The sequence below is a fragment of the Staurois parvus genome, unplaced genomic scaffold (genome assembly GCF_062004578.1).
Source record: "Staurois parvus isolate SC_StPar_1 unplaced genomic scaffold, SC_StPar_1.0 ptg000061l, whole genome shotgun sequence".
Classification (NCBI taxonomy): Eukaryota; Metazoa; Chordata; class Amphibia; order Anura; family Ranidae; genus Staurois; species Staurois parvus.
Genome location: NW_028317857.1, coordinates 1,539,403 through 1,553,681, shown reverse-complemented (window position 1 = coordinate 1,553,681; position 14,279 = coordinate 1,539,403). Strand labels below are relative to the sequence as shown.

Below are 14,279 nucleotides of genomic sequence, written 5' to 3'. Positions count from 1 at the left end.
CATTTAAAGGGTTAACAATCTAGAGGAATCTCAGTACCTGTCACGAATAGACATGCTTTTGCCGCTGATGTCAATATCCTCTTGTGATGTGGCCTCGTTGGCAGGAGGAGAGATGTCGCCCGTCCTTTCGTAGAGCTCCTCTTCTTCTTGCTCGCCTGCCTCTGGTCTGTAGGATGCAGCCGTTGAAGTGTGAGAAAGTGTCTGTGCTGTGCTGGAGCCAAGAGCTTCAGAGGCCGGCTTGACAATCTCTGCTTATTGTGAAGAGAGGCTCAGCATTAGTGAGCAATCACATGGCTCCCAGTCTAGTAACCCCCCCCCTCCCCATTTCCCTTCCCCAGCCTCACCTCCTCCTTCACTGTAATCTGCTTGCTGAGCTCATCCCTTTGGTTACACATGTGTTTCCTTAAAAACTAGTGTTTTTATATGCAGTTGACCTCTGCTTCAATCACAACATGGTAATGTGTCGGTAATGTTTCCACTCTTGTTTGCATGGACTCTCGTAAAAAAAAGGTGTGCTATCACAGGCGTACACGGATCTATTGTTCATTCTAACAAAAGATCACATACTGTTCCATTTTCCATATAACTGCTGAATGCATGTGGTTGGGATGCCATCTTAAAAATATCAAACTCCCTGCTTAAAATGCTCATGATCGATCACTTCTGATACTGTACAAATATAGCATAAAATGCAGAGACAGGCTTTATCACCCAATTGTTGCACTGAGAATGGTTTACTCCCCAGAAAGGCTTCCTGCAGAAAGACACACAGAAATCTGCACATCTCCCAGGGTTGTAGAAGATTATCTAAACAGTATTGTGCTCAAAGCTTTGATTGGCTGTCAGATGCTCCCCTACAGTGGGGTTCCAGATTTAAGTGATGGTGAGGGGCATGACACACAGTCAATGCTTTGCACGTGTATTTTGCCATTTGGCTGCCTGCACTTTTTTTCACTTCAGGGTCAGGAGTGCTCAGCAGGACTGAAGAGAGCCCTCCTAGTCAGGGGCGGACTGACCATTTGGAAACTCGGGCACTGCCCGAGGGCACGGGGTCAGTAGGGGGCCCCATGAGATGCCCCTGGTACCTTTTTCATAGGCTTTTTTGAGTTCGGGAAAGGACACAGGGGCCCCATGAGTTGTCAGTACGCCCCTGCTCCTAGTATTTTGACACCTGTGTATGCCTAAAATGAAAACGAGTAATGACATCCCCTTCTTCCATAAACAGACATTCACACACTGGGAGACCATCTATACCAGCCATTCTCAATCAGGGTCCTGTGGAATCCTAGGGATCCCCCAGAGTTTGCTAGGCGTGAGCTGTAGCCAATTGGCCATCCATTTGATGATGCATATACAGTTCTGGGGCCAATCCCAACCACAGTGCACCAATGAACATTTTAGCTCTCTGTAACAGTGATGCTCTGATCACCACTGTAAGGTTTTTATTCTACCAACCACTAACATAGCCCCCCCCAATACCACCTCCCACACCCAATAAATTAGTTTTAGTGAGGGTTCCCTTACACCTGAAAATCTTAGGGGTTCCTCTGGAGTTGAGAAAGGCTGATCTTTAGGCTGCGTTCGGGAACACTAGATGCTGATGTGCCAGCATGGTCAGTGTTGGATGCATGTAAGTGTCTAAGTACACATGGACTCCATGAAGAATTGGATCTTAAATATTCTGTGTTAGCACCATGTTACTGTGATATTTAAACTTGTCATGAAACAAATGCAAGAGCTGCTATTCTGTGAAATTTCTTGCCACTTGGCTGTCTCTGACCTCAATACTTTCTAAATCACTGACTTCAAACAACCAGATCCAGAAAGTCAGCATGATGTCAGAATTCCTTACATGCACACTGATTTCAGGTCATCAGCATTGAAGTAGGGTATTCACATAACAGCCAGGCAACTAGCATTTTCAGAAGTCAGCATTATCAGCCTTCCTGTTTCTCTCAAAGGTCTTTAGAGGCAACACAAATTAGGTGAATGGCAGGGTTAAATATGGCCAGTCACTGGAGTTCATAGAGGCAAAATAAGATTATTAACTTCCCTTTTCAAACTGGGGGTGTAAAGCTGGCCATACACCGTTCGAATCTTGGCCAAAAAACTTTTGTTCCATTTTGTAGTGATAAATGGGGATTGAGCATCGTTTTCGTCTGTAGTTACAAGGAAACTTGGAGGTTGAAGGATGGAAACGATTATCTTATTTAATTGAACAAAGTTTTAACTGCTGATGCAGTCCCCAATTTCATATAAAATCAGAACTTTTGCGGTCCAAATATTCATTCTTTTAAATGATGGTATACATGGCATAGTAATGCAGGAAAGAACACAAGGTTTCCCTATAGTGTAAACAAAATATGATTTGTACTCGATGTCCAATATGTGTACACAAACACGTGTGTGTGTATTATATGTATATTTTATTATTATACAGTGTCTATATAGCGCCAACAGATTGCTCAGCTCTGTACACTGCAATGGGAGACGATACACGAGACAGTACAATAACAACTGAGGGGTTCGAGGGCTCTGTATGTATGTATGTATGTGTGTATGTGTGTATGTGTGTATGTGTGTATGTGTGTATGTGTGTATGTGTGTATGTATGTATGTATGTATATATATATATAAATATATATACATATATACACATACATACACACACACACACACACACACACACACACATATACTTATTTTGTTGATTACATAAGCAATACAACAAACTTGTTATTTCCATCTGGGAATCCATTCAGATAGCAGGTCTTGATAAAAAAAAAAAAATGTAAGGGCCTTCAAACAAAATTAGATTGCTCAATGATGGCATCATCAACCACTCTGACGAATGACTTTTCTGAATTAAAGTCTAACCATGTATGTATGACCAGCCTCAGAATGTGCTGTTCCCATTTGATGCCAGTATGTATGCTGCCTTACTATATGAGTAGAATCTAAGAACAAAGCATTGTGCTGAATTTCCCAAGATAAAAGCAGTTCACGGGAAGGAAAAGGTTTAACTGCAGCTCAGAGAACATTTAATGAGTCATTGAGAGATGGCAATATTTATATTGTTTTCCCCCAGGGCACTGCGATCAGGACAGCCACACTGTTATACATACAGGATGTTGTAAACACAGAGTACACCAGACATGGGTGTGTGACAGCCAACTTGTGTGTCACAAGGGCAAGTCTGTCCATATGACTTTCACTGCTGAGCTGTACTCCCAGCACTGGACGGGGCATGTGGTGATATAACTCCAGGGAAAACCAGACAAGTAAAGATGGGCTGTAGTGTCATTTTGCAGCACAACTAGTTCTAGATACAGTAAAGAAGAGTTGAGCTGGCTATACATTGGGCAAATTTCGACTGGTTATGGATGAACCAGCACAAATTTGCTAGGTGGGTGGCCCTGTCAGTACCTTCCCTCCCAGCAATCTTTAAATGAAAAGGAGGCAGGCATAAAACTTGTCACCCAAACAGGAACTGCATCAAATCCAGGTGTCAGAATACAACAGCCGGCACTGCAAATTCATCTATCCGTGCTGTATAGTGTGGGAGCAGGAACCTGTTAGATTTGTGGAAAAGGACAGGAAATAGGTGAAATCTCTCAGAATCAACTTGACAAAGGTTCTAAGATTTCAGCATTTTACTACCCTACCTCCTACCCCAATGACCTCACAACAGGGGAATATATACCAAATATATTTTTTGTATGTGTGCCCCAAGAGGTCTGCTGAAAGATTTGTGTGCTTTAGGTCCCATTCACACTAGGAACTGCATGTGAATTGTAGAGGAACAAGCTGCATCTTCCTATGTGATTCATTTGCAGTTCTGCGCAGTGCGATTTCAGGCCATTCATTTTGAATGTACTACTTTTGGAAAGGTACGGCAACCGGATTGCAAGGTACTTTTGTACCATGCGATAGTGCGGGCAAATGAACTGCGTTTGTGCCCTGTGTTTGGGGTGCCGTTATCTTTGCACAGACACCCGCTGCAGCTCCCAAGGAAAATAGTGAACACCATTTGAACATGGTGTGGGTAACGGGTACAGCAACGCAGCATTCTACAGTGCGAATGGGCTCTTAATGGCAGTACAATATGTAGCTTGCAATCCGCTGAACACCCATCTGTACTGAGCTATTTATTGTAATGGACTCTTTGAGCCTAAGTAGTGCTTGGCGTCTTTCAGCAATATGAACGAAGAGGTTCCTTTAGACCCTAGCATACATTGGGGTGCTGAAAAGTGCTCACATACCTTGGCACAGCTTTTTTTTTTTTCTACTTTTCCTAGTAGCCCTGCTATGACTTCTCCCCTCAGTTTGTGAACATTTGGTGCACACATGGTGAAGAAGCTGATCCCCTTTTTTCTATGTGCAAAGAGAACAACTGCTCACTGGTGGAAGACATTTTCCAAGACAGTAGATAATCCCAAGAGCAGAAAATGACTTGTGAAGCTTTATTACTGTGCCTGATGGATTGTGTTATATGAGAATACTGAGCCATGTATGATGTGGTATTTTATGCCACTAAATGCCAAATGTGAAAATGGGTGAACCAGGTGAAAATCTCCATTCAGGTTTTCCATTCTTCTCCCTGTACATATGCAGTTGTCATGGAAAAATCTGGATAGCCCTACCATCAAACAGCTCCTGTGTGTCTGGCCAATTATGGCTAGGAAACTGCAATTTTTTTTTGGGTTCCTGAAAGCTTTCAAAACACACTATTCCAAGCATAACTACCTAATTAGCAATGGATGTATAATAAAAAAAACCTTGTAACTGTAATATAAACAGAATTTTTTTTTAGGTGTTTCCCATTGGAGAAAACAATGCAAGTGCCTTTAAACAATGAACAACCACAATATAAAAGATTTTAACCAGCGTCTGTCCTCCCACTGTACATAAATGGATGGTAAGTGCATATAACAGGGCAAGTGCATATAACAGAGCAAGAGACAGTTTTCATTTTTAAACTTTGCCCTTGCATGCCCCTCGACAGGAGCAAAGTTCTGTGATCACACAGTTCATTGGACAGTACATATCATAAAAAAGGGTACAGAGCCAATGAGAGTGGCTCTCTACCACGTGATCACTGACCATTACAGCATCCACACAATGTCAACAGGGGCTGTGATTAGCAGCCGGCTCTCACTTTTTTCTCCCACACTGATCACAACCAGCACCCAGTGTAAACTAGCACCAGTGTCATCCAATACTAGAAACCGTGCCATCCAGCCCTCCATTGTCATTCACCCCTCTACAACATAGGTCAGCTCCATTGTGTCTCTGATGTAACCTGTATATTAACCCCTCACCTCCCTTATCCTGTCCATCTGCAACCCCTTAATCTCTACTCCCCCACTGTACAGTATGTGACCTTTACAGTAAAGCATATTAGCCCATAAGCAAACATTATATTTCAGCTTACCAACTCTTAGATGTGATGGTTGCATTAGTTTATTTTCAGCTGGTGATCCAACCAGTAAGTCAGTTTTTCAACAGAACAAGCTGTCCTGCAGATGTAGCAGTTAGACTTATTTCTTATTTTTGTAAAACCTTTATCTCAAATGGGAAAAAAATGTTTTTTGTAACCATATATAAAGTATTAGCTGGAGTTTGGCTTCAATTTGTTAGTGTATCTAAATCTGTTAGTATATCAAATATTCCCATCCCCCAGAATGACAATGCTGCTGTCCAAAGGCATGTCTGTTGCTCATTCATCCAGAGAGGGGCCACTCTAAGAGCCGTGTTCCTGGCCAGATCACCAGATGAAAACAGAGGGGGAAAAAAAGCCTAAAAAAAAATAATGCAGCCACCATTTTTGAATGATTGGTAAACTGTATTACATAACATTTCTGGATTTGGCTTTAATACCGCTTTAAGAATTAAAATAAATGACTAATAATGGCCAGAAAAGAAACAGACTGTAGAAATTATCCTTTACAGTCCTCTTGTCAGAGAAAGTTTCCTTATAAATTGGTAGCCTCCTTAGTTTATTTACTTTCCAATCAATTATCACCAAAAAAAAAAAATTAGATCACTTTGTGGTGTCTAGTTTCCAAAAAGGAGTATTTCTGGGGTGTTCATACTGTCCTGGCATTTTCATCTGCTATGTTTATAACAGTACTTCTTAAAATACGTTATTAAATACCACCAAAATAAAGCTCTCTGAAAAAATAAAATAAAATTTGGGTACAGTGTTGCACAACAGAGTAATTGTTGGACACATTATTACAGCACTAAAAAATGGCTTTGACAGGACGGGATAGTAATACACCAGTTATTTAACCACTGGAGTATATTTATGTCCAGCCAAAACTTTTTTTTGTTTTTTTTTTTAAAGTGGAGAAGGATTAGAACCCCTGTAGAATATTCACTGCTACCCCAGGCTCTGGTTCCATAGACTCCCCCTCACTAGACAATGGTTTTACCATACAATAAGGATGGACCTGCAGCAGAGACACAGGCAGAAATAAAAAGCTGACAGGGGTTTTAACGGTTCTTTACGTACAGTGGAAATACCAGACAGGGGTTCTAACCTTCTCCTAAACCAAGCAAATGTTTTTAGCTGAATGCAGTTTGTTTACACATCTATGATCATCTAGGATACATGGCAGACAGAATCTAACAGTACAGAGCAGATGAAATCTGGTCCCACATTTTAGCTAGCAGCTGCAATATTTATGGAAGCTTAACCAAAAAAGATACATCTACTCCCAGAGCAGATCCCTCTAATGCCGAACAGCTTTGTTGTTGCATTTTATTTTACACTCAGTGTTGTCATATTAGCAGAAGTTGAAGTTGTGTATTATCCAACCCTTGCTTTACCTCATCTGACACCTCTGTGTGTGTTGGAGATTGTATGGTCTAAGCAGATGTCTGCCTGCAGGAATGCCTTTAACTGAAACCTTTCCTGAGGGAAGCATGGAGATGGATGGTCTTGGCTCTTCGCCAAGGCACTAAAGGTACTCTTACTCCACCTTTTACTGTCAAGTCAGCATCATTTTTAATAAGTTCTCAGAGTCCCACACCTTTAAAAAAAAAAAAAAAAAGTTTCTCAAATCAGTGTTTCTATAGAGTAAGCCCAGGTTCACACTGATGCGGTGTGGAATTCGTTTTTGTGTGATTTCCACACCACAATCACACCCCGTTCATACGAACCGCTGCAGGTGTGTATTTTAAGTTAACGACGCCCCCCGAAATCCGTTCACAAAATGTGGCGAGATGTGTAGAATCGGGTTGCATGGGTGTTCACACTCATGCAATCTGATTCTTGAGTGGACAAAAAAAAAAAAAAAATAGGCCTGCACTTTTTTTGGTGCATCCAACACAACAAACACTTTACTCCTGCGCTAGGAAAGGACTCAGTAGACCCAATAGGAATGTTCTGGAATATGCACTGTTTGCTGCCCTCAACAGACCGGGGTGGTCAGAATACACTGGATACAAAGGGAGAAACAGAGAAAGGCGCACCGACCTAGTGCATTATCGTTTAAAATAATTTATTAAAGAAACAAAAATAGGTATCACTCTCACAATGGACATAACACAGGCATGTCAAACTGAACAAGGTGTATGATCCAAACAACATCTGAGTCCATACGATGGAACCCTGGATGACCAACTGGCTAACGCGTTTCGAGGACACAATCTCTTCCTCAGAGCCCTTTTTCTGTTTCTCCATTTGTATCCACTTTTTTTGGTGCAGATGTGGTGGGATATAAGCCACACAAAATGCACAGCACATAAACCGCATGTGATCTGCGCAGGAATGCGGTGTGGTTCTTGTGTGAACCACATGCGATGTGCCACGCCGTATCAGTGTGAACATGGGCTAAGAGTCATGGGATAAATAAAGAGGCAGCCACTGATTACCAACTCTTGAAAATGCTACTTGCATGGCTGTCAAGCTAGCCTCATCAGTTCAAAGCCAACCCTAGAAACAAGTTTGTCAGGACTTGACTTTACATGCTTGTTCTGGCATATAGCCAGGCAATATTTTTTTTTTTTAAGGAATTCAGCAACAGAAACCAATATTTTGCTTCAAAATATATTTATATTCTGAAAAAGTATATAGCAAACAGAGACTTGTACCTCCTATTTAGTCTGAAAAGAAATCATTGTGCAGCAATATTTAAAGTGGTATTAAAAACCCAACAATGTAATATATTGCAGCTTTCACCTGTGATCAGTGAACTGGCCAGTAACACACCTCTTGTATTAGTGAGACACCACTCTCGATAAACGAGCACAGGAGGCACAGCAGACAGCGGTACGGTCAGTGTGGGGTTAGGGGAGTGTTAGATGTACTAGCAGATTTAAATACACTAACAAACTAAAGCCAAACTCCAGCTCACACTTTTTAATCAGTTTTTCCTTTTTGGGATAAAGGTTTTACATAAACTAAAGCTGACCATTGTAAACACCCCTGCCTTGTGTTAAATGGTTTGTCTCATCAATGTATCAACTGATACACTCTGCTGCAGAATTTGAAAAACAGACTTACTGGCTGGATCATCAAATGAAAATAGAACAAAGCAAGCCTAAAAAAGAAAACTAATGCAGCCATCAAATCTAAAAAGTGGTAAGTTTAAATATAATAAATGTTTGCTTTTGAGTTCAATACTGCTTTAACTCTCGTCTGTTATAATAAAAATTCCATGTGGCTGCTCCCATGATGCAGTTGGAGTCCTTCATACTCTGCCTTGTGTTGTATTTCAAGCAGGAGCAGAGTTCCCACATAACTAGGAATATAGGTATATTTTTTACCTGGTTACCTTTAGGGGCCACTAAAGCTTTATGTTGCAATAATACACGTGTTAATACGCATTATGGCATGCGTTAATGTTCACTGCATTAAGGCAGACCATTTATTATGAATGGGCTGCCAGTGCTCGAAAACTGATGAAATAACATACATGGTGTTTTGGGTTTTTTTTTTTTTTTTTTTAAGTGCAGTGCACCACAATGGATTTTGTATTAGGTCTTTGGCTGCAGTAAAGTATATGTAATGTCAATACGTTAGCTAGAACAGGAAAAGCTTAAAACCCTTGTCAGTTTATTTTTTGTGTCCCATTGGGATTTTCAGAAACTTTTTGTTGAAGAAAGCAGAAGATCGCTCTCAAAAGAGACATGCTCTCTTAAACCGTTTTCACCAGAACAGGTTTGCTCATTGGAAGATTTCCCCTCACTTCCTGTCACAATTTAAAAATGTTCAGTTTCCCCTCAATTACTGTACCAGTGACAATGGTCACCAGGACAATAAGAGGAGAGAATATTCCTATAGGGGGCACAGATAGAAATATATCTAAAAAAAAAAAAAATCAGATTTTACATACAGTTTAAAGAAATCCTATGTAAAAACAAAATAAGGTGGGCAGCCATTTCTGATCATCTTTTGACAATGCTAGCTTCAGGCTGACACTGACCTTAATACTTCACTGACCAGAAAAGGCACGTGGAAAGTGTAGTCAGAATTAAGTCAGAACTCCTGATTGACATACTTGTTTCTGATCAGTGACAAAGGACTGCAGCCCTAGGACCAACATATTAGCCAAGCAACTAACATTAGCCTCCATATTAGTTCAGTAAAGCTTTCCTTTTACCACTTGTATCCTAGGTCACCCAATTCCTCTGTCGGCATGACAAGTCAGTGATGCTGATAAATTACTGATGTGTGAGAGTATGTTTGCTGGTTTGCAGCTGTAGAACATTTCAGCAAAGAGTGGACACAGGTCTAAGAATGATCATAATCTGATATTCTCAAGCTATATTCACAATGCTGGCAGAGAGAGACACAAAGAAAAGGAGCGTACCTCCAGCTGGGGACGAGTGAAATGTGAATCCTGCACAACGTGGAATTTTTATCTGTTAATAAGCTCAATGGAGGCCTGAATGAATGTACTCTGATGCAAAGCTACACCTTCTTATAAACCAGAAATGTAAAAAGCTTCTTACCAGCAGCACCTTTAACGCTCCATGCATTGGCTTCTGAGTGCAGATTCCGCCTCTCTGGCTTCATGTCATCCACCTCTACCTGCGGGGAGCTTTCAGCTATTGGCAGCTCTGGCTGCACAGCAGGTTGTAACAGTGTCCGTGGGCTGAGCAATTCCACTGTGCTCTTACTTGAGATAACATGCCCGAGCCTCTTCTGCTCTCTGGCCGATTCCTCCTCCTTTGACACATCCAGCACAGGATGGGGGACTTCCTTCTGAGCAAGGCTATACTTTCTCAGACTGTTCTCCTCTGTGACCAGAGCTCTGCTCTCAAACAGTGGCTTTCTTGGTTCAGCCTCTCTGAGTTTATCAGCGAATGGAGAGCTCCAGGACTCAGAAAGTAGTGAGCTCCGCTCTGTAGTGTTTGCTGTCTCCATCGAAGTGTGAAGCAGAGTGGAAGCGGTGGAGATATTTGATATTCTCTCATCGTAATTGGATGACTTTGTGACATTCATGTCCCCGGGGTAGACAGGAGAAGACCGGGACGTCAGAGTAGCCACAGATGTTACAACGGTCTGAGACAATGGAGCGATCTTTTCACCTCCGTTCTTAAACTGCACAAATAGCCAACAAACCAGAAACACATGTCAGTTGGAGAATCGAGTTTCCCCATTTATGTTAGGCCAGGAGATTTCCATTTACTACATTTAAAGAGAAACTACATATAAAACACAAGCTGCCACACAATAAAAATATTCATACATAGCTGGGCATTCTACAGATGCCACTTGCTTCTAATGCAGCTTTTAAACGGTCGGTTCACCATTTAATAGTCATAGATTGGCTTCTCCTATCTTTTAGGCAGTCTAGTAGTTCGATCTTTTTACTTAAGCTCCTAATATTGCTCATCCTACCCTGACAAAGTCTCAGGTCTCCTCTTGCATTCTCGAACATAAAATATGCGTAAAAGTGAAAGAGATCACATTTTAATGAATGTATCAAGGGAGGTTGGTGGAGAGTGGAACTCAAGCCAAAGAATATCACTACTGGAGAGAATTAAAGTGGCTGTAAAGGCTGAAGGTTTTTTTTTTTACTTTCATGAATTCTTCAGAATGACACAAGTGCCCAATATCCTTTTGCAGATACCCCAATGCCTCAGGACTGGCCATAAATGGGCACCAGACAAACGAAAGGACAAAATTACAAAAGGAAAAATTACAAAATAGGTAAGGTTTTAGGCTTTTTTTTTTAACTTTTAAAGAAATCACACAAATAGAACATTAGAGCATTAATGTGTGACATTTTCACTATATCGCTACAAGACCTTGCCACCCGTGAGGCATCAAAATCTGAAATGTCACTTCAGTTATACTACATGGAATAGTATAAAAGTTTACATTTTAGAAGATATGTACTCAAGGAAAGAAGAGCACAAATATATGAAACATTCCCAAAATCCCCCCCAAAAACGTATTGTTACATCTCTATGAATATCTGTCCTGAAAACCTGCTGAAGGGTATAAAGCAAGTCTGTGCCAGAGTATTTGCAGAAAGATGACCACCCAACATCTAAAAGGGTTCTCTGCTGTGTCCTAGATGTTTTTGGATTAACAGTCAGATTACTTTAGCTTCTTTACAAACATTCCGTTTGCAAAGTGAACATACTCTTTGCTAAAATATTGACTCTTAAAGTGGTTTTCTACTCTGTAACAAAAAATTAAAAGTCAGCAGCTACAAATCCTGTAGCTGCTGACTTTTCATTATAGGACATTTACCTGTCCATGGATCCAGCACCGTTCTCACCCAGGCTAGTTTGACTAGCCTTTGAGTTCCTAGCACCGGTATCGTAAGTGTGGGTACCACAGCTGGCTGGTCACTGCACATGCGCGAGCCATGCTGCACTTCGTGAATGGTCCTGCAGTCTTCTGAAATCCATGACGTCTCCCAGAAGACCGTGAGGAGGGAGGGGGAGAAAACTTCCACTCCTTAGGCAATCGGAGTGAAGTGGGAACCTTTCAAAACTAGGTACCTGCTACCCCCCCCAAAAAAATATTTAAATGCCAAATTAGGTATAGGAGGGGAGAGGAGGACTTAAAACGGAACTTCCCCTTTTGGGTGAAGCTCCGCTTTATATACCCAATCGCATGCAATTTTTTTTTCTCCCTTTGCTATTGCGAGTATCCAGAGTGAACACAGTTTCACCTTCTTCACTAACACTTTGCTCACTCGCCTCCACTTTTTTAGTAAACCAACACTAATGGCATCACTTTGTCAACTATGAATGATAGAGAGCGTCATAAAAATGAGAATCTGAAAAAAGCCTTGAGGCAAACAGGATGGCAAACACCTAGATGTGCAGAAAACCCAGAATCTACTCTGAGCTTCAGCACCTGAGTCAAGGTACATTCGTCAGCCTTAGGGACTAGTCAGATGTCTGTAATGAGATTTTGGGTGGGGTAAGAGCAGCTTGTACTTCATTTTTATTTAAAGGAAACCTTCCATGGAAGCCTCAATCTACTGATAATGCCAGGTTCCTCAAGGTCATTTTGGCTTCAATGCAGATCAGAAGATTAGGTTTTTGTGGTAACTGCCAAAACATTTCCACTACCTTCCTTTGAAAGTTTTTTTTTTCCCATTTTTTTCCTTTCTATACAACCAATTACACATAACTGCCAACATCTACAGTTACAATCTGTTATGACTGTTATACCGGTTTCATTATGATCTAAGTTTTCCAGTTATATTTCTGCCTACACAAACGTATTGAAATTGTGCGGAGTCTACGCAGCTGGATTCAGTGTATTTATAGCCATAACCTTTTTCCAGTTTTGGATAGAGTAGGAAAGAGTTAGAGCCCCTGTCGGTGTATACTTTGCTGCCTGTGTCCTGCTGGGGAGATCTGCTTTCAATTCTGGTATTACAGAAAGGGAGAGGAAATTTCTACAAAATGAGAACACTCTTGGAACGCTTTTTACCAGAACAGGTGTCCCCAATGATAGTTCTCCTCTCCCCTCCTGTTCTGGTGGCAACTGTAAAAAATTTCTTATTTCAGTGATAATGGCCATCAGGACAAACAGAAATGCTAACATTCCCCAGGTTGGATGCAGACTACGAAAAAAACTTGACAAAATGTACAAACTTCTGCAAACGCTATTCAAAATTTTGAAAATGCAAACTGCCAACTAAATCTGAATATCACTAATTTGGATGAGGTGGAGAGACAGGGGGACTAGGAATGCACTAATATACCGGTGGCTGAAAATGGTGTTATCTGCGTTTTTTCAGATAGGAAAAAAGTTGCCGATAATGGCTGCCAAAAACGTGCGATTTTGCTGTGAAGTTGACACGTTTAGAGTGTGTTTTTCATAGGTCATGGGGCTCAAATGCATCAAAACGCAACACGTGAATTTTTGACGGGTTTTCAATGTATTACAGGTCTGGTTCACACCAATGCAATTTGCGTTTTGTTTGTTTTGCATTTTTGCACGCGTGTCTTTGATACTTTTGACGCGTTTTGCTCTTTTTGAATGCTTTGTTTTTGGCCAACTTGTTGCTGGGCAGATTAAAAATGCATAAAAAAAAAAAAAAAAAAAAAAAAAAAACACAGCAAATGCATGAAAACGTGTCAAGAACACACATGCCCTTGCTGCAGTGTCTCCATTGAAGTCTACTGAACCACAAATTCACCATTTCGCATTTTAAAAAGTCGCTGATATTTTAAAAAACGCAGCAGCTCAAAAAAAGCATATATGTGAACGTGTCCTGTAGGAAGCTAAGTTAAATGGACTGTGTGATTCTGCAAAAAGCCCTAAAAAACACATTGGTGTGATCCAAGCCACAGTGGGGAGGTGCGTTTTTGGTGCTTAATTTAACTCGCCAAATATGCACCGTAAACGAGGCAAGCAGGATTTTTAACACCGCAAGGGAAGTGCAACGAACCAGTGTGAAGACATACATACATTGAATTTAAAGGGATGCATTTTTTAAAATCTTTTCTCGTACCTTTTTTTTTTTTTTTTTTTTTTAAACGCAAAGGTGCAGCAAAAACTGCTCAGTGTGAAAGCGTCCTATTGGCCAAAAAGGTGCCATATATATATATAAATAAATAAAATGTTTTTTTTTTTTTTTAAACTGTCCATTTCGGTTTTCGGTCACATGCATTCTAAATCTTTGGGTTCAATCCAAGAATTTTCATTTCAGTGCACCACTAGTGGTCACTTCATGTTCTCAGAGAACTTTTGCAATCATTCAAAAAATGCAATATGTCTGCACCAAACAACAAACCTCTTGTGTTAAGATTGCAGAAGTCCAGCCGCTCAACAAGGAAACCAGAAGCGG

At 40.8% G+C, this 14,279-nt stretch overlaps 1 protein-coding gene across 17 annotated transcripts in view; it reads right to left on the bottom strand.

Moving 5' to 3' along the window:
• SVIL (supervillin) overlaps positions 1-14,279 on the bottom strand; it is a 345,773-nt gene that overhangs the window by 101,300 nt on the left and 230,194 nt on the right. For 15 of the 17 annotated variants that reach the window (XM_089668670.1, XM_089668672.1, XM_089668669.1 and 12 more), the window contains 2 exons: positions 9,964-10,555; positions 38-251 (listed from right to left, as the gene is read on the bottom strand). In XM_089668670.1, the coding sequence (XP_089524796.1) occupies positions 38-251; positions 9,964-10,555 (806 nt within the window). The remainder of the gene's footprint in view (positions 1-37; positions 252-9,963; positions 10,556-14,279) is intronic. The other 2 variants (XM_089668662.1, XM_089668675.1) reach the window with 1 other exon arrangement.